Genomic DNA, 23,102 nt, shown 5'->3' on the forward strand with positions numbered 1-23,102 from the left:
CAAGTGTCGCCGAATCAACGCCGAGCCCGCCCAACACGATGAGTCACAGGGAGCTGATTCGGCTTCTCGTCCGCCAATAACTATAAAGAGGTTTCGTCGCCGCCCTTTTGCCATGGCAACTGACTAAGGCCGTGGTGTAGCCCAGCTGTCGCGAAATCCAATGCGGTTGTTGAGGTGAGTAGTAAAGCAGAGCGCGTATGTGGCGCAGGCCTGAATCGGCTTCTGAGACGCGGGAAACGTGTTGCTTCACCTTGCAGCTTAGAATGACATTCACTAGCGGCGAGTTAAAGGATTATCAACTCAAAAACTGTTTTCTGCCACAATAGTAGAAACTCTGAGCAAATCCCCAATAGGCACGCACTTTCACTGGCCTTAAAGTTATTTGCGAGTAGAATTGGTGTGAAAAGCAGTTTTCAGTTCCTGATACAAATTAACAGAAGTCCATCCCCCCCTCCTTGAAAACAGCTGGCTTCTGCTACAATGTTTCAACAGTCAGAACCAGCAGTTCAGAGAATGCAAACAGACAAATGCAGTTTCCAATAGGAATAAGATGTTCAAATTGGTTTAAACCCCAGGGACATATTGTATAAATCATGTGAAGTTACTAATCACAACATTGGCATCGCTCGTCATTGGTGACGGCCAGGGAGCAACTGTACAGACCGGTGTGGGGGGTCACCTTATTTTATACCCAGCGGCACAGTTTGTTGTTTTTACTGTAATCTGTACCAATATAAATTTGAAATCCAATTATTGGAAAGAAATGAGCGCAGGTGTCTGAAGAGCGATGCATTCGTCTGATTCTTCAGACACCAGTGCACTGAGGTTATTGACACAGGGCCCAGGGGTGCAACTATAGAGGAAGCAGACCCTGCGGCTGCACGAATGCCCAGGAGGTATAAAGGCCCTAAATCGGATAACAATTTCGATAAAACTTCGTAAAACAGGTCAACCTTTAGGCATTTTTAGGCCTGAAAAATAATTTGCTGTGGGGCCCATTAATATCTAGTTACGCTACCCACAGGGCCCAGAGGGAATCTTGGAGCTATGGGGTTTTCTTGAGAAAATACCTAAACTTACTGTGATGACTGTTCATCCTCTTCAACACACTGCAACCAATGAAGATCATACGAAAGATGTGCAGCTTAGAGTCCTGCAGCGGGTCGGTTACCCGCAAAAACCTGTGGTACCCTGCAGGTTGCGGGTAGAAGTTCTGAGTGCGGGTATAGGTGCGGTTTTGCGGGTCTTCTCATTATCAATTTTTACTCCTTTTTTTCTGATCACGCCTACTTTCGATGATGCCACTTCCAGTTTACAATGACCGCACTTCCTGACTCTTAAAGGTCGCGGGTCAGGGTTGTGGATAAGGTACTTGCAGGTCGGGTAGCGGGTAAGAATGCAGGTCCAGGTTGCGGCTTGCAGGTTGTGGGACCCTAAAAATGGACCCGCGTAGGACTCTAGTGCAGCATCCCTAACCACTTGCTCCAGCAGCCAAGTCACATTGCACAGATGTGGATAAACAAAATAATTCTCTTTATATCTCTGTGTAGCTGGGCCAGAATCTCTCAAAATCAATACAAATCCAATGTTTGACGTTTTTAGCTACTATAAGCAGCTAAAAACTCCCCAAAGCCACCCCAGCACGGCGAGCCTTAGGGTGAGGTCACACTGGGCGATTCAGGGTTCGGTATTCGGCCAAATCTTTCTCAAAGGATTCAGGGGTTTGGCCGAATCCAAAATAATGGATTCAGTGCATCCCTTATTATAATGTAGAGAGTGATATTCTGAGACAATGTGCAATTGGGTTTTAATTTTTTTTTTTTATTATTGTGGTTTTTGAGTTATTTAGCTTTTGATTCAGCAGCTCTCCAGTTTGCAGTCCCAGCCATCTGGTTGCTAGGGTCCAAATGACCCTAGCAACCATGCATTGATTTGAATAAGAGGCTGGAATAAGAATAGTAGAGGGCCTGAATAGAAAGATGAGTAATAAAAAAAAAATATATATATATATATATATATATATATATATATATATATATATATATATCTATCTATCGATAATAAATTTGTAGTCTTACAGAGCATTTGTTTTTAGATGGGGGTCAGTGACCCCATTTGAAAGTTGTAAAAAGTTAGAAGGCAAATAATTAAAAAAAAAAAAAAAAAAACTATGAAAGAAATTATGAAAACCAAAATAAACGTTGCTTAGAATTGGTTACAATTCATGACCGTTGTGGTGTCTGAACTGACTATTCTATAAAATACTAAAAGTGAACTTAAAGGTCAACCACCCCATTAAAACAATGAAAGATGAAAGTGGAAAAAATGATTGGGTTTCATGGTTCACTAACCCAATGCCCAATGTTCTTAAATGAGTTCAGTTATGTCTTTCAGCTCTTACATTGGGGTTGAACCCCTATTTTGGCAGAATGTGCCAAGGAACCCCTCATAAAAATATTCTATATATGTAATTAATTACAGACCCCCATCTATTGTTCACATAGAGTGCCATGGACATGGTATCTTTAAGTTGTAACTCTAAGTTCCTTTAAAACTTTCAAATCATTTGCCCTATTTGGGTACCAAAGCAATGAGCCGAGTTACTGGCTCATAGATCTGTCATTGAAAAGGGACTGGCAAGATGGAGTCGGGAGGACCAGTCATGCTAAAATGGCATTTAAAGTGATGCTGTAACCAGCTGGTATTGTGAGAGCCCAAATTCCAGCCTGCCTTTGCACAGTGATATTTCTGAGCCATCAAACATTACAGTGGCTTCAAAGCTCACAAGAACCCAGATTCTGTAAAATCAGGGGACCCTTTTTTCTCTCTCTCTCTCTGCTGCTGCCACTGTAATTGCTATAGTGAATTATTCCATACTAACTAAGCTGCAAGTACTGTAGTTTGATTGGTCTAGAGTGTTTGTGTCAGAGAACTAACCCCTAATTAAAGAATTCGGCTAGAAATGTTGTACATCATGTTTTGGGTTTCTGTATCCACCCAAGGCAACCATAGCCCTTTAGCAGTAAAGACCTGTGTCTCCAAAGATGCCCAGTAGCTCCCCATCTTCTTTTCTACAGATTCACTGCACATGCTCTGTGCTGCTGTCACTTACTGAGATTAGGGACCCACTCACAATATACAGTGCACATGGAATAGAAATGTCACAATATAAGGCTGATTAGTAATTAATACAGATAATTACTACATGGCAGCACAGAAACCAGTGCAATTAGCATCAGAATTTAATAATCAGCCCTGTAGCATCAGCTTATATTACAGACCAACCTCATTTTCTGCTGGATAATTAGTGACGACCCCTAAGCTTAGCTTCTCAACAGCTGCTCAGAGCCCACTGATCATGTGAGTGTCACAGACACTTTCCAAGATGGTGACCCCCTGTGACAAGTTTGAAGTCCTGGATCATTGCTGCTATTGACAAGCTGAAACTTTAGGCTGGTGCAATAAGTTCAGTATATAAAATATGGCATTTTAGCCACATTCATTTTCGGGGTTTAGTTCTCCTTTAAAGGAAAACTTTACCTCCAAACAATGTAGGTCTCTTTAAAAATATATTGCATAAAACAGCTCATATGTAAAACCCTAAACCATTTTCATAACATACTTTTCTAGTAGTATGTGCCATTGGGTAATCCTTAATAGAAAATTGCCATTTTAAGAAAAAAGTGCCGCTCCCTGGGATCGTAGGATTCACTGTACTCACAAACATATCAAACAAACCATACATGTTAATTCACATGAGCCAATTAACAGACAAAGTTCTGTGTTTTGCTTCCACACTTCTTCCTGCTACAGTTAGGGGCAGATTTATCAAGGGTCGAATTGAAAAATCAAATTTTAAAATTCTACTTTTGAACTATTTTTAGTGTACTTAGTGTTTTAACCTATGGGGAACATTTGGTCATTTGGTGGACTTTGAAAAATCGAAGTTCTTTTGGGGCAAATCCCTCGATTCTAATTCGATCGAATGTGGTAAAACTTTGATTCGAATCACCCGAAGTTAAAACATTTTTTTTTTTTTTGATTGGTCTTTTTTTATTTGAATTTTGAGTTGATGGAAGTTTAAAAAAAAAAAAAAAAAATCACCTTGGAATTCGACCCTTGATGAGTTGCAGTATTTCTGGTCAGGTGATCTCTGCAAAGAGGATATCATAAAATGGGGGGAAAGTTGTAAAAGGGAAATATTTACTTAAATATATACCAGTTTCGTAATATGCCATTTAATATGATATAAACTATCTGTTGCTTAAGTGTTTATTTTGGGGTTATAGTTTTCCTTTAATGCAACCGTACCGCCTGCTGTGTATTCACATTAGCCCATGGCTGATCCCTTGATGTGTCCGTAGAAGGGCAGAATCTGCAGGAGAGATGTGCAATAGAGTACTCTGAAGAGCATCTTACAGGGATGGGGATATTGTCATCTCAATGGCTGCAGATGAGTCTTCATCATGTGATCCTGATCTTTCTTTTCCCCCTCTTCTGTTCTGACAGGACAGCCTTTGGATCATCTCTCTTCTATGAGATGATCGTTCTTATGCGACTGGCCTCGTTTACTCTACCATTTGGATTACTGATCAACCGAGCCATGGCATGGACCTCCACTGGGAAGACTCACACTGACCTTATCAACAATCTACGCAGTGAGTCCATTCATAATGTGCCATTACTGAGGGGCTCTGGAAATTGACAGAAAATGTATAGTTGGCTATTGCAGCAGTCTATTGCTAAGATTTCCCTAACTGTAAAAAAATTGGTTACAGATATGGGATCTGTTATCTGGAAGCTCAGAATGCCTATCTCCCCCTAGACTCCATTTTATCCAAATTTTCCTTTTTCTCTGTAATAATAAAACTGTACCATGTACTTGATCCAAACAAATATATAAATAATCCTTATTGGAAGCAAAACCAGCCTATTGGGTTTATTTAATGTTTACATGATTTTCTAGTAGACTTAAGGTGTGAAGATCCAAATTACAGATCAGTTAGCTGGAAAACTCCAGGTCTCGAGCATTCTGGATAACAGGTCCCATACCTGTAGTTTTATTTTAATCCGACATAAAGATCTAACTTGATTTATTTTAATCCTACCATGAGATAAGAATTGTATGTGGTTTCCCTCGAAGTTTGCTTTATGCCAGCTTGGGCTGTAGCACAGAATAGACCCAAATACAGGGAATTGCTTTTGGTTCCTAACCACTAGCCATTGCACCCAATAATACAAGTAGCAGCATTGGCAATATTCTGGATTGGGTAGATTGCTTACCATTACAAAAAATGGGAACAGAGACAAGTTGCTTGCTATCCCTTTCCTTCCACTGAAACATATACAGGTATGGCATCTGTTATCTAGAAAGCTCCAAATTACAGGAAGGCCATCTCCCATGGACTCCATTTTATGCAAATAATCCATTTTTTAAAAAAAAATAAAAAAATACTTTGCTTTTTCTCTGTAACAATAAAACTGTACTTTGTACTTGATCCAAACTAAGATATAATTAATCCTTATTTGAAGCAAAACCAGCCTCTTGGGTTTATCTAATGTTTATATCATTTTCTAGTAGACTTAAGGTACTAAGTAGTATCTCCATGTCTGGAAAACCCCAGGTCCCAAGCATTCTGGATAACGGGTCCCATACCTGTATGTAGACCCTTTGGGACAGATTCCCTAAAGGGTGAAGTGGCTAACGCTAGTGTCAATTCACTAGTGTTACCGCCCACAGGGACTTCGCCAATTTCCTAGCAGGCGTCATTTTGCTAGTGAAGGAAATAGACGTTAGTGTTGCCTCACACTCTGTCGTCAGGCGAATTTTCGCTCTGGCGAATGGACGTAACATCGCAAATTCACGAAGATCGGATTTTAATGGACGTTACCTCATTTGCCAGACTTGCCTTCGCCAGCTCAGACCAGGTGAAGTGCAATGGAGTGCATAGGACTTCCTCAGTTTTAAGTGCAAAGATTTTCTAAGTCCCAAAAAACGCTGGCGTCCTTTCCTTTTTTCAGAGAGAGAGCCTGCAAAGGTCTGTAAATTTTTATTTTTTTAGGTAACCAGGTTCCCCTATACATTTTCTAACATATGGAACATTATACAGCGGGCTCATGTGTAGGGCATTATAACCACTTCTTTATTAAGCTTCCCTGGACTTGTGTAATGTATTTGCTGCAACATATACGTCCATTCAACTTTATAATTTCCCGCCGTAGGCAAATTAGTGCATCTTCAGTTTGTTTGCCAAAGTAACGCTAGTGAAAATTCACGTTCGGCACCATGGACGCAACTTTGCACTTTGCCACTCACCTTGCAACACAATTTGAAAGAAGTGAAGAGCACCAGAAACAGAATAAATGCTTACTATTCTTATTGCAGACTCACAGCATATTTCAGACCCCTTAAGGTGGCCATACACGGCCATACTTTTATCGTTCTGCGATGAACGATCGTATTGTTAAACGGTCGTCTGACGATTATTTTACCATATGATATGCCATCCATGGAGAACGATTATATGAACAGATATAACCGTATCGTTTGCTTCGTGTACGGACGAGCGTTGTTCAACAAACGAGGAGTGGTGCAGCATTGTGTCACTGTCGGTAGTATATAGTCCGTTTCTTCTTCCCTGCTCCATGCAGACATATAGATTTATTTCTTGTTATGGCAGAGTAAACTTCTTTCACATATGAGGTGATAGGGTGAGATTCCTGCAGTCGGCACCACTTTATTTCTTTATATAGTTACGAATAAAGCTTTCAGCAATGACCGTTAGGGTCCTTCTGTATATGTTCGATGTTCCGTATATGTTCGTTGGCTTGTGCTACAATCCTGACATGTGCAAAGAGGGATATTCTCCCTGAACGACTAAAATTTTTAAACTCATCCGATCAATATTGCGAGCGATAATGTAGAGACGATTGTTCGTCCCACGATCGTTCAAACACCATCGACCATCCGATATTATCGGAACGTTGTAGAATTAGTTGTTTGGAAGTAAAAAATCTGCCCTTGTATGGCCACCTTTATGTCCGTTTGTATGGCCTATTGTGTTTTCATTGTGATCACGTAGGTATAATCAGGGCTAGTGAACATTTCTGAAACAAGTAGTAGTAGTAGTAGTAGTTCCACTTACCTTTGTATATTTCTCCCTATATACATGGGCACACAGGTAAATGAAATGTCTTATTGTTAATGGCAATGACTCTCTACTTTTGTCCTTCATAGAGAATGGTGTGATCAAATCGCAGAATGTATATGATATATTGCTGACGACAGACAGAGCTCATTATATACAGTATTTTCCATACATGGACTCACCCCAGAGCATAGGTAAGATGACGCTGAATTTAGAAATCTTGTGACAGGCAAACATTGGATAAAAGCTAAAGGCATTTTTGCATCTAAACTATTGAATGCTTTACACAAAAATGATCTTTTATGGACACTCTCTTATAGGCATGAACTGAATCCATAAACTTTGAATTCGACCTATGTAGGGTCGGGGGGAGGGGTTTTTTTTAAAAAAAAAACCCTCCCCCCGACCCTACATAGGTCGAATTCAATGTAGGGTCGGGGGGAGGGGTTTTTTTTAAAAAAAATTTTATTAATGGTTTGTTTCTCCTTTAAGTCTATTACATAATCATTTAAACATTAAATGAACACAATAGGCTGGTTTTGCTACCAATAGGAGGAGCTTTCTGGATAATGGGTTTCTGGATAATGGAACCCATACCTGTATACATTTGCATATACCCTCAAAACTACTACAAATCTAATTACTACTGAAAGCCGTAACTGTTTATATTCTCTGAGTTCCTGACTGTTGCAAGCCAGGAGGAGGAAAGCCGACCCATTGTATTGTTTTAAGTCATAATCGTCAAACCGAAAGGGATAAAACTGCCATTATATTTTGCTTAGAATTATAATTTATAATATATTTATAATATATTATTATTATTTTCTATCACTATGAAAAAAAAAAAAACTTTTTGGGTGAACATACCCTTGAAAAGGCAATTTCACTGGGGGTGCCACCAGTGCAATAACTCAACAAAGTTTTCTTTTGCCAGACCAGTGCTGCCATTTTGCTTAACCTTTTCCCAGGTATCCCGAACACTAAGGGGGTTATTTTTAAAATCACACTTCCAATAATTTCCTGTAAACGGAAAAATATCCCAAAAAAAATCGTAGGAATTCTTGGGATTTCACACCCAAAAACACAGATTTTTTTTGTGTTTTGGCTTTTTGCCAAAAACCACAATCTTCACATTATTGCACGTAACCCAACGCAGATTTCGGGGTTTAATAAATTTTAAAAAAATTAAATTTTTTTCCCCCCCCACTAAAAATTCAGATTTTCTAGTAAAAAAAATTATTATTTTTAAGTTATTCGAACTAACTAATAGTGGGGGGCTTCTTTTGTCATTTAAAGCATGAGCCTCTAAATATGGGGCATCAGATGGGTCAATATAGTGATAAATATATCATGTATATTTTAATATGTAAAGAGATTTAGAAAAAGTGGCACATTGATCAACATCTTATCGGAACAATATAATATTCATCTGACGGTTTAATTGTTGTTTTATGTGTGTATCTATCCATTTGTGAGATTATAAATGTTATTACAATAATGGCTTGATATATATATATATATATATATAGATATAGATATAGATATAGATATAGATATAGATATAGATATAGATATAGATATATATAGATAGATATTTTTATATATTTGGTTAACTATTCTTTTTTCCTTTTCTTACCCCAGGCTACAAGGCAACAATCAGTGCCCCACACATGGTGAGCTGAGTATGTTTTGATTTCATATGGTGTGACAGAAAAAATATATTTTTTGCTCAGTGGCATGTCATTTTGGTGTAGAAAACCAAATATCGGCAATATTCTCATATTGTTTCATATTACAGGTGATAGGATTGTGGGGAGCAGCTCCATCCTCCCATATCTTCAGTAGTTAGTCCCTACTAGCTGTCATTTTAAGCCCCTTCTAAAAAGCAGTTTGAGACTGACATTTTGTTTCTAAATAATGTTTTCAAAGAAACTGTTCAAACAATAAACATGTGCAGTTGCTCTTAAAGTGGTTTTTCACCTTTAAGTTAACTTCTAGTAGTACAATGGCCTATTCTTAGCAACTTTTCAGTTGGTCTTCATCATTTATTTCTTAGTTTTTTGGTTTTTTTTAGGGATGCACCGAATCCACTATTTTGGATTCGGCCGAACCCCCGAATCCTTTGCGAAAGATTCGGCCGAATACCGAACCGAATCCGAACCCTAATTTGCATATGCAAATTAGGGGTGAGAAGGGGGAAACATTTTTTACTTCCTTGTTTTCTGACAAAAAGTCACGTGATTTCTCTCCCCGCCCCTAATTTGCATATGCAAATTAGGGTTCGGTTCGGCCTGGCAGAAGGATTCGGCCGAATCCGAATCCTGCTGAAAAAGGCCGAATCCCGAACCGAATCCTGGATTCGGTGCATCCCTATTTTTTTTTTTTTTTTTTTTTTTTCTTCAGACTCTTTCCAGCTTTCAAATGGGGGTAACTGACCCATCTAAAAACAAATGCAGTGTAAGGCTACAAATGTATTGCTACTTTATTACTCGTCTTTAATTAAGACCCTCTCCTATTCATATTTCTCTAATTCAAATCAATGTTTGGTTGCTAGGGTAATTTAAACCCTAGCAACCAGACTGCTGAAATTGCAAACTGGAGAGCTGCTGAATAAAAAGCTAAATAATTAAACCAAAAATTAATAAAAAATGAAAACCAATTGCAAATTGTCTCAATATCACTCTCTACATCATACTAAAAGTTAATTTAAAGGTGCACAACCCCAGCTAGCCTGAGCACTCGTGTTTCCTTCTACCTTATTGCAGCATGCACATGCACTGGAGTTGCTGGAAGACAAGCTGATTGAAGGAGCCAAAGCCCTGGATGTTGGCTCTGGAAGTGGATATCTGACTGCCTGTTTTGCCAGAATGGTTAGTCCAGGTTTATCACATTTTATGACCCCATGAAACTGATCAGAGTTTTGTGCTTGTTCAGTGAAGTGTTAACTGTCTTTGATTTAGTAACTTTGACTGCAGCAAGTGCAACCAAATGCTAGTCTTTGATATCACTTTCTTTTCTATAACTATTTTAACATCTCCTCCATTAAATCTAGGTTGGATTGACTGGAAAGGTGGTTGGAATTGAGCACATTAATCATCTTGTTCATGATGCTATTCAGAATGTGAAGCAGGACGATCCAACCTTACTGAGCAGTGGACGCATCAAGTTTGTGGGTGAGTATTTTTTTTCTTTTGTGCAATTTCACTGTTTACCTAAATAAACCCTCTTTGCATTAAAATAACATGGGGAGGCACATTAATCAAATGTCGAATTACGAATTTGTGAGTTTTTAAAAAAAAATCTAATTTTTAAAACTCTAATGAATGCAATCGATTATAAATAGGCTGTAGCTCACCTTTAGTATATGTAGGTGGATTCTCCTGCAAGGTGTCCTGTGTCCACACCCAAATTGATACAGTCAGTATTATAATAGAAAGCAGGACAAATCCAAGGCAGTAGCTATGACTGCATAGTGCTTTTATTGGGGGCACTTGATAAAGGGCCAACGCCCGAAACATGTTGTGGAGCATTTTTCCCCAATAAAAGCACTTTGCAGTCATAGCTACTGCCTTGGATTTGTCCTGCTTTCTATTATAATACTGAATGAATGCAATCGAACTGAAAACTCTAATCTAATTTGATTACAATATTCTCCGAAAAAAACTAGAATGTCAGGAAGGCTGCAAACAACTCAAAATTGATCCCTGGACCTCTTCCATTGTCTTGTACAGCAATTTGGCAGGTTTTAGGTAGCAACTAGTCCATTTTGAGTTCTTAAAGGGCCAGAGTATGATACAACTTGAAAATCGATTTATTTTTTTCCAAAAGCTCAAACTCCCTAGTCAATTCAACCCTTGATAAATCTGTGAGATGCCGGGTTAACATGTGGTATAAAACTAAGCATCAAATATTGCATAATGCTTTAACAGGACTGGGCAACCCTACCTGCTATGTTTGACCTGTTCTGTTTCCCTTCAGGTCTCCTCCTGCTTTTGCAGTGAACCTTGTTGCTTTCACTTGCATTGAAACGTTACTGAGCCCTTGTATCTCAGACAGAAAATATAGGATTGCAGAGATGACCGGTGACACTGCTGATCTCTCCTTTCTATATGTGATGAAATGATCAATCACTGTTTTCACAGTGAATACGATCTGATTCAGCCTGGGGCAGTTATAATCACACAATTGCTCTTTCTTATCAGTTCAGGCGGGGCAAGGTAATGGCTTTGCTACAGTAAGTGTGTGTGCAGTCCTGCAGAGTTAATTATTGGGGATGGGCGAATTTAACCCACTTCACCATAAATTCGCCGCCGGCAAAAATTAATTGAAATTCCTTAGTTTATGGGTGTCAATTTTCCTCCTATAAGTCTATGGGCGTCATTTCCATGACAAAAATGAGCTCATCTCTATTTATACCGCACATTCTACATACTCAAGGCATTTTGGAAGTTATAGAGAAGGCAATGATTTTTACCTAAACTCCATATTTAGGCAGCATTAAAACTGAACTAGTGCAGAAATGTAAATTTAATATAAGCTTCATCTTGCTGAAATAAGAAACTTTCTAAGTATGGTAGTTAACCAATTCTTTATGGTTTCTGAAATAATGAGGTTACGTTTCACTATCCCCCTCTCTGCATCCGTCTCGCTTCATGCAGGAGTTGGAGTCAGAATTTGATAGACAGGTCTAAGGCTATGGGCACGCCTACTGTAGCTGTTGTCAGCCTGAGTATTTTTACAGGATTAGAGAAGCAGATCTGCTCAGTGCCCCTTCTCCATTGATTTGAATCTGATAAGCCTGTGTGGGCTCACACACATCGAGGCTGAGGTCTGCTCAAATACACTAAAGGAGGCATCTCTGCAGTGTATTAGACCTACATGTCTTATATTAAATTGTGACCCGGACTCCTACATGAAGAGAACATGGAGAGACAGATTGCTGATGGAGAAGGAGTGAAGAGTAACTTGAATATTTTAGAGAATGAATCATTACATTTAGAAAGATTCTTATATTGCCATGAGATGAAGCTTATATTGCATTTCATTTTTTGGTCAGTAAGTTATTTAGAATGCTTATAAAGAAGCTATAGTGCTTTATTTTGTGGCCCATGAACAATGGTAGGACAGGGTTGGTCAGGACATGGGCTGGTCTTTAGCTACTCTCATCCTGAAATGTTATTTGTTTGCCCTTTGATACATGCCAAATAAGTGGGGTTTTCCTCTCCTATAAATTGTCAAGTGATGCAGTTCTTTTATTAGGATTCTGCAACTCTAATTGGTTTAACTGCAACTACATGAGTATGCTGGTAATAATCCAACTTAAAGGAGAAGTAAAGCCTAACTAAAGAAGTAGCTAGAAATGTCGTACATTATGTTTTGTGCTTCTGTACCAGCCCAAGGCAACCACAGCCCTTTAGCAGTAAAGATCTGTGTCTCAAAATATGCCCCAGTAGCTCCCCCAGCTGATTCACTGCACATGCTCTGTGCTGCTGTCAATTACTGAGCTTAGGGACCCACTCACAATATAATATAGAAATGTCACAATATAAGGCTGATTAGTAATTAATACAGATAATTACTACATGGCAGCACAGAAACCTGTGCAATTAGCATCAGAATTTAATAATCAGCCCTGGAGCATCAGCTTATATGACAGGCCAACCTCATTTTCTGCTTGATGATTTGCAACAACCCTAAGCTTAATTTAACAGCTGCTCAGAGCTCACTGAGCATGCAGACACTTTCCAAGATGGTGACCCCCTGTGATAAGTTTGAAGTGCTGGATCATTGCTGCTATTGACAAGCCTTAAACTTTAGGCTGGTGCAAGTTCAGTATGTAAAATATGCAGTTTTTAACCATATTCATTTTTAGGGTTTAGTTCTCCTTTAAACTGTAGAGTTTAAAGGGGTGGTTCACCTTTTGAATAAACTTTTAGTATGATGTAGAGTGATATTTTAAAAACAATTTGCAATTGGTTTTCATTTTTTTATTTGTGGTTTTTGAGTTATTTCGCTTTTTAGTCAGCTCTCTCTCTCATACCAAAAAATGACTATGAATTCAGTAGAGTTGTGGCAGGGGTAATCTTGTTTTAAGTATCTAGGCCTGAAAAAGGGACTTAACCTCCAGGATCACTGAATAAGAAAATTTCTGAAATAATCTAAACAATTTTTCCCGGAGGTTAAGTCCCTTTTTCAGGCCTAGATACTTTGAACTTAGTTATTTGTGGACACTCCTTGGGTCTATATCACTGATTACAATTAGTATCTGCCTTCTTGCTTGTTCATATTCAAAGTTAAATGGTAATCTCTGTTTTCTTTCTTTTGGCAGTGGGAGATGGAAGACTTGGTTATCCGGATGAAGGACCTTATGATGCAATTCATGTTGGAGCTGCAGCTGCTATAGTACCTCAGGAGGTAAGTAAGAAATGAAGGCATGGTACAAGAAATCTGTTCAACCCTATGAGCTTCCACTGTGAATTATTTTGAAAATAATCAAACTTGCTGGTATATCTGGGGGAAAAATCAGCCTTTTAAAGTGACTGTAGCATTTTTGAACCAGTAGACAAACTAACTTTTTGCACTTCCCATATGTTAGGCTGAGGGCACACTGAGCCTTATCTTATAAATGTGCAAAAATGTATAATTTTTACGTATAAGAGGCATCTATGAATGCAATGTATAATACAAAAATATAAACATAATCTTTGCTCACTTGCTGTTCTGATTATTACTGAATACCGTATATAATAGAGTATAAGCAGTTTTTCAGCACCCAAAATGTGCTGAAAAAGTCTACCTGCGCTTATACTCGAGTCAGTACCAGACCCTGCAGACAAGCGAGCGATAAAGCCAACGCGCACCCGATACCCGCGGGTGGGTTCAATATTGGGGGTCGGGTGCGGGTTATGCTGGGGCACTAAAATAGTGAATAGGGTCGGACAGGACAATGTCTATGCAGTTTCCCTGCAGAACAACACACAGAAGTGACTGGCCCCTCAGTACCTGCGATTGTGTTATGGCTGCTCCTGCAGGCAGCGCTCACAGACCCACATAAATCCAAAACAGGCAGCTTCCAGAGCCCGCATAAATCCCCCCCCCCCCGCGCGCACCTCTTCTCCTCGCCACTGTCCGCAAACATCCCAGCCACAATTGCAATGTTCTCCACCATATCCTTCCGGACTCCGTTTTCCTCTTGCCCAAGTTAAGAACAAGTTACTCCCCGCCCGCTCTTGCTCAGCCTCTGCGGCTCTCGCAAGATTTTCAGCAGGCAAGATGGCAGTGGGCAATGGAGTGTGGTACGGGTTACCATGGTGGCAGCTTAGTAATAGAAGCTAACCAGGGGGTGATGATTAGCCCCTTCCCTGCTGAGGGGAGTGTGGCTGCTGAATCGGGGTACGATGGAGACAGCAGTTCTTCTGAAGAAGGTATTTTGCCATACATCTATCACATACGTTCTGAACGGTGTTATCATCACCATCCTGTTATATGGCACCTGGGAGCTGACGAAAAGGAAGATGTGGGTGGTACAGAGTGAAACGGAGGCGAGATTTAAGACTGTAGGGCAGGAGTAGGAATGCGCACTGTTTGATACAGAGGCAGCAGGAAGGCATTATCATTTATTATCAGGCCCAGGCAAGTTTACTGTAGTGCTGTTTAGGTAGGCTGTGGCTAGTGCTAGGTGCCTAACTCACCTGGAATAGGTAGAGCACTGGAACTGCCAGGCTGCTTTGAACCTCAAGTGATGCTTGACAGAGAGCTCTGCCACTTGGGCAACCCTGGCCAATTTGCTTGCCCCTCATCTTTTTGGCTCCGGAGGAGCCCACGATGCTAGCCCAGAGAGCTAAAAGAGCCAAATTTAGGGAAACTTACCAGTAGCTGCTGCATTTCTCACCCTTGGCTTATAGTCGCGTCAATACGTTTTCCCATTTTTTGTAGGTAAAATTAGGTACCTAGGCTTATTCTCGAGTATATACGGTACTTCTTATACCGTTACTATAGGAATACAGTGGGTTTTTTTTATTTAATTTTTTTCGTGCATTGATAGCGTTTCTCGTCTCCCACAGAATGTTTGTTGTGTGCAAAGGATACAGTCTTCACATCATGTGGCAATGCTTGACTGTGTCATTTTTTTTTCTCCTAAGGCTTATGTCACATGGCATTACCTCTGCCGCCAAACAAAACGCCAGTCAGCCCGTCTTCCCAAAAAAATTTAAATCAGGTTGGATAAGCCAGCATTTTTCTGGCAGAGAGAACACAAGGTATTATCTAAATAAGGCTAAACTTTTGCGTCCTGGTGTAAAACAAACGTGTGTCACCTCTGTTCTGCAAAAAATGTCGGACAAAGATCTTTTATTTATATTTGGGGGCTGATCCTACATTACATCCCTGCTCTAACCTATCAAGCACACATTATGGCACAGTTTTCTTAAAAATTGCAATAGTATGGCCTCTCTACTGTTACTGTGCCATTAATCCAGATTGCTTGTCACTGTAACACCTGAAGCTAAATGCTGCCACAGTGTGGTGGATGTCGTGGGACATAGTGGGCAGTTTGTAGAAAATACTGTCACATTTCTTTGCATTTTTTTCTATGCTCACCTAATTAACAAGATGTTCACTAGACCTAGTTTCTGAGTAAAAAACCATGATCCATGTATGCCTTCATTTGGCATTGTAAAGAATATCAACATAATTAAATAAACTTAAAATGTTGGTCTCATTTGCAAAAACAGGGTCAGATAAAAGAGGCACCGGGGTGCTAGGCATGAACCTCTTGCCCCCCCCCCCCCACCAGGGCCGCCATTAGAAATCACGGGGCCCCATACAACAAATTTTTTGGGGCCCCACCCACACTGGCACCCAAGTCCCACCCGAGATCCCACCCACTAAACATCACAGTTAAAAGACCACACGGACATCAGCGCTAAAAAAAGTAACCTCACACACACAAGTTATGGTGTGAGGAGGTCAGGGCCCCCTTATAAGTTAAAATAAAAAAACATTGGCGCCAGGGCTCCCCTTTAAAAGTTAAAAAAAAAAAAGGGGCCCCAAAAAATATTTTTGAAAAAAATATTGGTGGCAGGAGCCTATAGAATATTAAAATAATACATTGGTGGCCAGGGGATTAAAACCAAAAAAAAACAAAAACAAATTGGTGTTCAGTAGAATCGAACTCGTGGCTTCAGGACTTCAACTTCGCCTCCTTTTGTGACTTTGGGTCTTTTCGACGCTTCAGGACTTAAATTTCAGCTGTTTTCATGACTTCGGGTCTTTTCACCGCTACGGGAGCTTGGTTTCGCCCGTTTTTGTGGCTTCGGGTCCTTCGACTTTTCAGCACTTTCGGATGTTTGGGACTTCAAAAATGGCAGCACGGCTTTGGTGCTCTCAAGGGGCTCTTTCAAAAGTGCAGCACTGCCAGGTCCCCTTCATGCCCAGGCCCGGGACACTTGTCCCCCCCGATGGCAGCCCTGCCCCCCACCCATTCTTCATTTACCTCTCCCTGTCACTGACGCACACGCTTTGGTATGTGTGTGCCATGTTTAATTATAATGCAGCATTTTTTTTTTCAGTAGCGTATCCTGCAACCTGCTTGTTTTACCAATGCAGTTACAAAAAATACCTGCATTTTTAAATCACTCACAATTTGTGTCTCTGGGAACTTCTATGCACAGTGTAAAAAGAGAGTTAGCATGTGATTCAATAGGTGCAAGTCTGTTGTGTAGGTAGAAACTATCCAGGGAGGACTTTGTGCAAAGGAGGCCTGTAATGAATACCTGCCTTGATGTACAAAGTTCATAAAATCTGCCTGGACTGTTGCACTGGTACTCTGTATAAAGAGTTTTTCATGCTTGAGTTTTATACCTGCATTAGCATGTTTCACTATGGGCAATAGGCTAATTATATTCCCTGTGTCCACAGCACATTGCTTATCTTAATAGCACACAGAGTAGAAATAAGTCAAATTAGAGATCAGGGACCAAGTTCAGACTGGCATTCAAAGTAGGCCCTGGCAATTAAGGTACAACACAGACCCAAACAGTCCCCCCCCCCCTCAGGCTTAATTAATAGTGACTGTGTATGGCATCTTACAACAGCCCTTGTCTGATTGCCAGTCTGGGTTTAGCCAGGTCACTCACTCTTTACTAGTTAATGTAAATGGCTTGTTTTTTGTTTTTCTCTTCTGAGCAGTTACTGAAACAGCTGAAGCCTGGAGGAAGACTGATCTTGCCAGTGGGGCCGGAAGGTGGTAGCCAGGTATTGGAGCAATACGACAAAGACAACGAAGGGAAGATCACCAGAGCTCGGCTCATGGGTGTCATGTATGTTCCTCTGACAGACAAAGAAAAGCAGTGGCCAAGGTAAGAAATTAAGACCCCTCATGTATTTCCCTTGTATCACTGGTCTGTTACCTTGTAATTGCATAGCTTTGCATTGCACAGATGCTTTTTGGTTCACTGTTCATAACCTCTAGCAAACCAGTTGAATTTCTTTGGCAGGCAATGAACATACTCTGTTACTTTGGACATGCATTGACTGTTTAAACCAGTGTCCTCCTGTCAAAATTAAAGGACCAGCAATTTTTTTATTAAAAAAATTGTTAATGTAGAACGAAAAAAGAACATATTAAACTTTTAAATTGCTAAGTCTTAAGAAATAACTTACCGAAACTCCACTTGTGCTCCTCTTCAGAAAAGGCGATCCATCGTGCGGTGCTAGATTTCTCCTCCCTGCCTTCCTTATAGGAGATAGCCAGGGAGGAGAAATAAGAGTGCTGCATGATTGATCGTCTCCTTTTCTGAAGAGGTGTGCAAGCGGAGTTTCTGTAAGTTATTTCTTAATAAAGACTTGGCAGTTTAATATGTCTGTTTTTTTTTGTTTTTGTTTTACACTAAATTTCTTTTAATAGATTTTTTTTAGCAGATGATCATTAAGATATCTATCTGTATCTTTCTCTCTTAATAAAGATAGATAGATAGATAGATAGATAGAGAGCTGCTGAATAACTAAAAAGAAAAACCAATTGCATATTGTCTAGAATATCACTACCTCATACTAAAGGTTAACTGAAAGGTGAACAACCCCTTTAAATATAATTAAGGGTTGGATTAGTGGTAGGGGTGGGACATATTTGCAGCTATTGTACAGAAGGGTGCAGTACTGACCTTGCATCAATGCTTTTGTGCTCAACAGACAAACATTCTCGCACAGATAAAATCAATTTGAAATACTCTTTATATTAGTTTTGCCCTTTCCTGACTTATTATTAACATGTATTTTTATAGCGCCAACATATTGCGCAGCACTGTAAAATTAATGTGTTCATACATATCACTTATACAGCTCACTGATACCAATTGCTTTCTTGGTCGTCCTGCAGGGTATCCTGTGTTAATACCCTAAATGAATTGCTCAAGAATATCCAAAGTCACACTACATGTTTTGGGCTAGGCCCTTTGTCAAATGTGTCCCAAAACATGTAGTGTGACTTTGGATATTCACCTCCCCAATAAAAGGATTTTTTTGCAGTTTGACTACTGCCGTGGATTTGTCCTGCACTTCTATCTTTCTTGAGCATTACATGCATATAATATACAGAGTTACATATATAACAACCGGTGCAAAAGGTGAGAGGCCCTGTGCAAAAGAGCTTACGATCTAAAGGGGAAGGGAATGAGACACAAGGTGTGGGAGTGAGCAAGATCAGAGAATAAGCAAGGTGAGATGCTGCATTTGGTAGCTAAACAGAATGAGGGACGGCTTCTCTACATAAGTGTTAAGTGATCTTTTGAAAGCAGAAAGGTTGGGAGAAAGTCTGACAGACTGGTGGAAAGCATTCCAGAGGAGGGGTGCAGCCCTTGCAAAGTCTTGCATGTAATGAGGGAAGACTTGAGGAGAGTAGTAAGCAGTGGGGTGAGTCCATTAGATCCAATCTCAAAGGTAAAGGGGTATATTTATCAAAGAGTGAAGTTACAGATCACCACAGTCCTCGAGGGAAATTCCACCGCCATCTATTCATTTCTATGGGATTTAAAAAAAAAAAAAAAAAAAAAAAAAGTTCATCAATGGGTTCATCCTTCGATAAATATGACTTTGAAAAGAGTGGCGGAATTTCACTCCAGAGGACTGTGGTGATCTCTAACTTCTCCTTAATAAATATACCCTAAAGTCAGAAAAGTGGTCACAGTCGCACTATATCTATATTTATATATTTGTATAGCATATACTCTGCACTGTACAACTCTCGCTATATGTTATGGTAAGGTGAGGGATGTACAATGCAAGAAATAAAAGTTATATGTAAATATAAAGTACCACATGTTGTATGTAGAAAGGAGGCCTCTGCCTTACAGAGAACTAGAAGTTCAATGTTGGTCCTGGCCATAGAATCCAACTCAACTGGCAAGCCCAAGCGGAGAACATTCTGTTGGGTTGTCTCACTGTATGTCAATAGATCCACCATCCTGTCCATGGTGAATGGTCAGTTCTGTGTTTTGTTATACCATCTGCCGTTTACTGCTACTTTTCAATATTGTTTATATTGTATTGGTATTTTGTATTCTAGTCATCCAGCAACATTCTCATAATAACCATTTACATATCACAACTTTACAATTTGATTGACTGCACCTTTTCCTTTCTTTCCTGTAGGGATGAGCACTGAAACCTACATATTTAAAGACAGAAAAAAGGAAAATGGATACGAAACAGACTTGATGATTAGTCCATAGGAGGAGTATGTAGGGAAGTGGCCATAATGCCCCGCTAACACATTCTCCATAGTGATTGGTGGAGCTGGGTGTGCTGTGATAATGCTTACAGATATATCTGCGCAGTGTGAGAGCCTGATTATAAGATAAGGACGGGATTAATACAAGTTGTATTTACTGAGAGACTAATATAAGAAAACAAATACCTACCTATAATTTAATTACACCTCCTGGGGAAACGGTGGATGTACAGCTTCAGGAACTGTAGAGTAAATTTATTGTATGTGTACCCAGAATTCTTTGCTGCTAAAATCAGGCCTAGGTATTAAGGAAGCTATATGCATAACTGCTTGTGCAACTGAAATATAAAGTTGTTGCCATGGAATAAGCCTTATGCTGTTGGGCAATATTAATGTACAAAACTAATCGCCTATATACCTGTATATTTTGCTGCAGTAGAAAAGCCATACTAACCAATTATAAGTTTTTATTAATTGTTTCATAGTTGACCAATTAGACCCAATGCTGACTGGTTAGTATGGGATATTCCTTTAGGGCTCTTACACTTGCCCGTTTTTTTTTTTTTTTCTGCTCTCCCCTGCATTGAGCTTTCTTCCGTTCATCCGCAGGGGAGCGCAGGATCATTGTGAAGGGGGCTGTACTCGCCCAAACATGTATGCGCTGAACGCAGGTGAAATGCAACATGCTGCTTCCCACCTGCGTTTGGCACTTGCATGCGTCTGTGTGAGTACAGCCTCCTTCAGAATAATTGACTGCGTCTACTGCTGTGCTCCCCTGCGGCTCAATGGAAGAAAGCGCAGGTAAACGGCCGTGTGTAAGAGCCCTTAGCCCTGTTCCTAAAAATGGCTCCCCAGATGTTGGTGGACTAGAATTCCCAGCATGATTTAACCAGTTATTGTATGTTGTAATCCAGCAATATGGGGACCCAAGGTTAAGAAACATGATACTGTAGAGCACAGATTCATCTGGTTTTTGTGTCCCCTTTTAACAATTTTTAAGGCCAGACACATAGCCGTTAATAATTTCCTGCGACAGCACCTAATTTAGTTATTTATTCACACCAACCTGCACAATAACTGTGTGTTCTACAGCTCCTCCCAGTGTGGAATTTAAAACTGATCTGTAGTTGTCGGGGGTCACTCATCGTAGCAACAAGAAGTGTCTAAATGCCACGATGTAGGTTTAATAGTGCTATGCCTGAAATGTCAGATGAGCAAGTCATTTTATTAGCAAATATAAAATTCAAACTGCATTGCTTTGGCTACTAATTTCAGAAGCCTGAGAACTTCATGCTGGGCGGAGATAAGTCATTATTTCTATGTTGAAATATCACCAACACAGCACTCCAATTACACACGGCAACTTGACTGTACATAGCCTTGAGGTCTGTCAATGTACAGGTCAGAGTCCCACCACCCCCTCTTATTTGTGTTCCTTGTTCTGTATATGCAGAAAACATGTACGATAGGAGCACTTGTATACTCAATGGTAGAGCTGGGCAAGTAGTATGTATGTATATAACCTACAGTCATAACATGTCACTAATATACATGCTTGTTGTTAAAGTGTTCATATATAGAAATTAATAAAGCTTTCATGAAACTGCCACTTTCTGCGTGAAGGTTATTTAAAAAAAGAAAAAAACATTTAAAGTACTGTGGCTCCAGGCTGGGTTTGCTGGGTGACTTTTAAAATTGAGCTTTATTGAGATTTATTATCTTGCTGTTTTTGAACTTTTATTAAACCCAATTGCTTTCCTTCTTTACAATAAAATTTAAAGGAGCCGTTGCAAAAATGTATATTTAAATATAATGCACTGTTCCCTTGCACTTCGCATTTTATATTGATAAGCTGCTATGCAACCATGGTCCGCCATTCACTAGTGGCAGTATTTATTACAGACTGTAGCGAGGAGAGACGGGAGTTAGGGAGGGCAGTTAGTAGCAGGTTACAGTAGTCTGAGGGATATGATCAGAGCATGCACGAATGCGTTAGCTGTTGCTTGTGAATGTAAGGGACAGATTTTGGCACTATTGTTATGTTTGCATAGAGCAGTGTTACATTACACATTAATCCAAATGGATGGTGGGGCATCATTTTGACACAGTTAAAGCAGCCCCCCATGAACAAAGCACCTTTATTAAATTACACGGTGAACGTGAAGTCAAAGTTCCAATTTAACCCCCAACCCACAAACTAAACAAGTACCAATCCGGCTCGAGCAGTCTTTAGGGCTCCTACAGATGGGTATTTGGACCGGAGTTCCCCAGCAGCCAGTTTTCCTGCTTTCCACCGCAGGGGAGCTCAGGAAATGCAGCCTGCTCTTCCTTTATAGCACCATACTGACACAGGCGCATCCAAAAGCCAAGCGCAGGTGGAATGCAACAGGATGCAGGAAAACTGACTGCATGAGAGCACAGGTTAAAACGTCCATCTGGATGAGCCCTTCAAGCTATACTGACATGTTCCTATAAAAATCATAGGAGTGAGTGCTGCACCCAGAATATTTTGCCCGATAACCACGCCAATCTTCATTCGTTTCGTAGTTAAAAAAAAAAGTACCTCTTGTGGAATTAAGCAGCTATTGGTGAAAGGGAAAAACAAAATGACCATTTGAAGTTTACAATATTTTTACAATATGTCCATTTATAACCGGATAAATTCATTGATGGCTTTACAGAAAATGCCACAACCTTAAAGGGGTGCTTCACCTTTAAAGGAGCAGGAAAGGTAATTTGCAATACTCTGCTATAATTGGTGCTTGTGTGCATCCCTCCTGAACCGCATTATTTTCGCTGCCCAAATCGGTCTGGAGCTCTCATACCGTTACGTCGAAGTTTTCAAATGTTCTATTCTTTGCGGCCGCCATTTTGGCCGTGTCAACGTCATGTCCTCTCTCTCCGAATTGGAAATGCGCATGCGCTAAATTAAGCCCTCCCCTTGACCTCGCGCGTCACACACAGGCGTGTCTGCTGCTTCTTTCCCTGCTGCGTGTTAACCTGACAAAGTAAGCCTTACACTGTCCACCAATGGTTTCTAACAGTACTGTTATGTACTGTTAACAGTCACTATTATTATATAAAATATTTTAGGAATATATAATATCGATTTGCCAATGAACTTATTTTAATTCGATTGTTTCAAACCAAAGGCAGTGTATACCTCATAAAACTCATATACCTCTTCATCTGTTAGGATGTTTTATTTTGTCACCTTCCTAAAGTTG

At 40.0% G+C, this 23,102-nt stretch overlaps 1 protein-coding gene across 3 annotated transcripts; it reads left to right on the forward strand.

Annotated features, from left to right (window-relative positions):
• Positions 1-36: 36 nt before the first annotated feature.
• XB5997770.L (uncharacterized XB5997770 L homeolog) lies at positions 37-21,484 on the forward strand. 3 transcript variants are annotated; one of them, XM_018228671.2, is made up of 9 exons: positions 37-174; positions 4,510-4,658; positions 7,238-7,342; positions 8,790-8,821; positions 9,914-10,018; positions 10,201-10,321; positions 13,477-13,562; positions 17,337-17,506; positions 19,797-21,484. In XM_018228671.2, the coding sequence occupies exons 1-9, from the start codon at positions 161-163 to the stop codon at positions 19,807-19,809; spliced, it is 795 nt and encodes a 264-aa protein (XP_018084160.1). In that variant the 5' UTR covers positions 37-160; the 3' UTR covers positions 19,810-21,484.
• The last annotated feature ends 1,618 nt before the right edge of the window (positions 21,485-23,102 follow it).

Source organism: Xenopus laevis, chromosome 8L (assembly GCF_017654675.1).
Source record: "Xenopus laevis strain J_2021 chromosome 8L, Xenopus_laevis_v10.1, whole genome shotgun sequence".
NCBI classification, from domain to species: Eukaryota; Metazoa; Chordata; class Amphibia; order Anura; family Pipidae; genus Xenopus; species Xenopus laevis.

What these genes read in the sequence shown, in the direction of transcription:
- XB5997770.L (XM_018228671.2), top strand. An exon ending in GGACTCACCCCAGAGCATAG is followed by an intron (nt 7,343 to 8,789) that starts GTAAGATGACGC and finishes TTCTTACCCCAG; the next exon opens with GCTACAAGGCAACAATCAGT. An exon ending in CAATCAGTGCCCCACACATG is followed by an intron (nt 8,822 to 9,913) that starts GTGAGCTGAGTA and finishes ACCTTATTGCAG; the next exon opens with CATGCACATGCACTGGAGTT.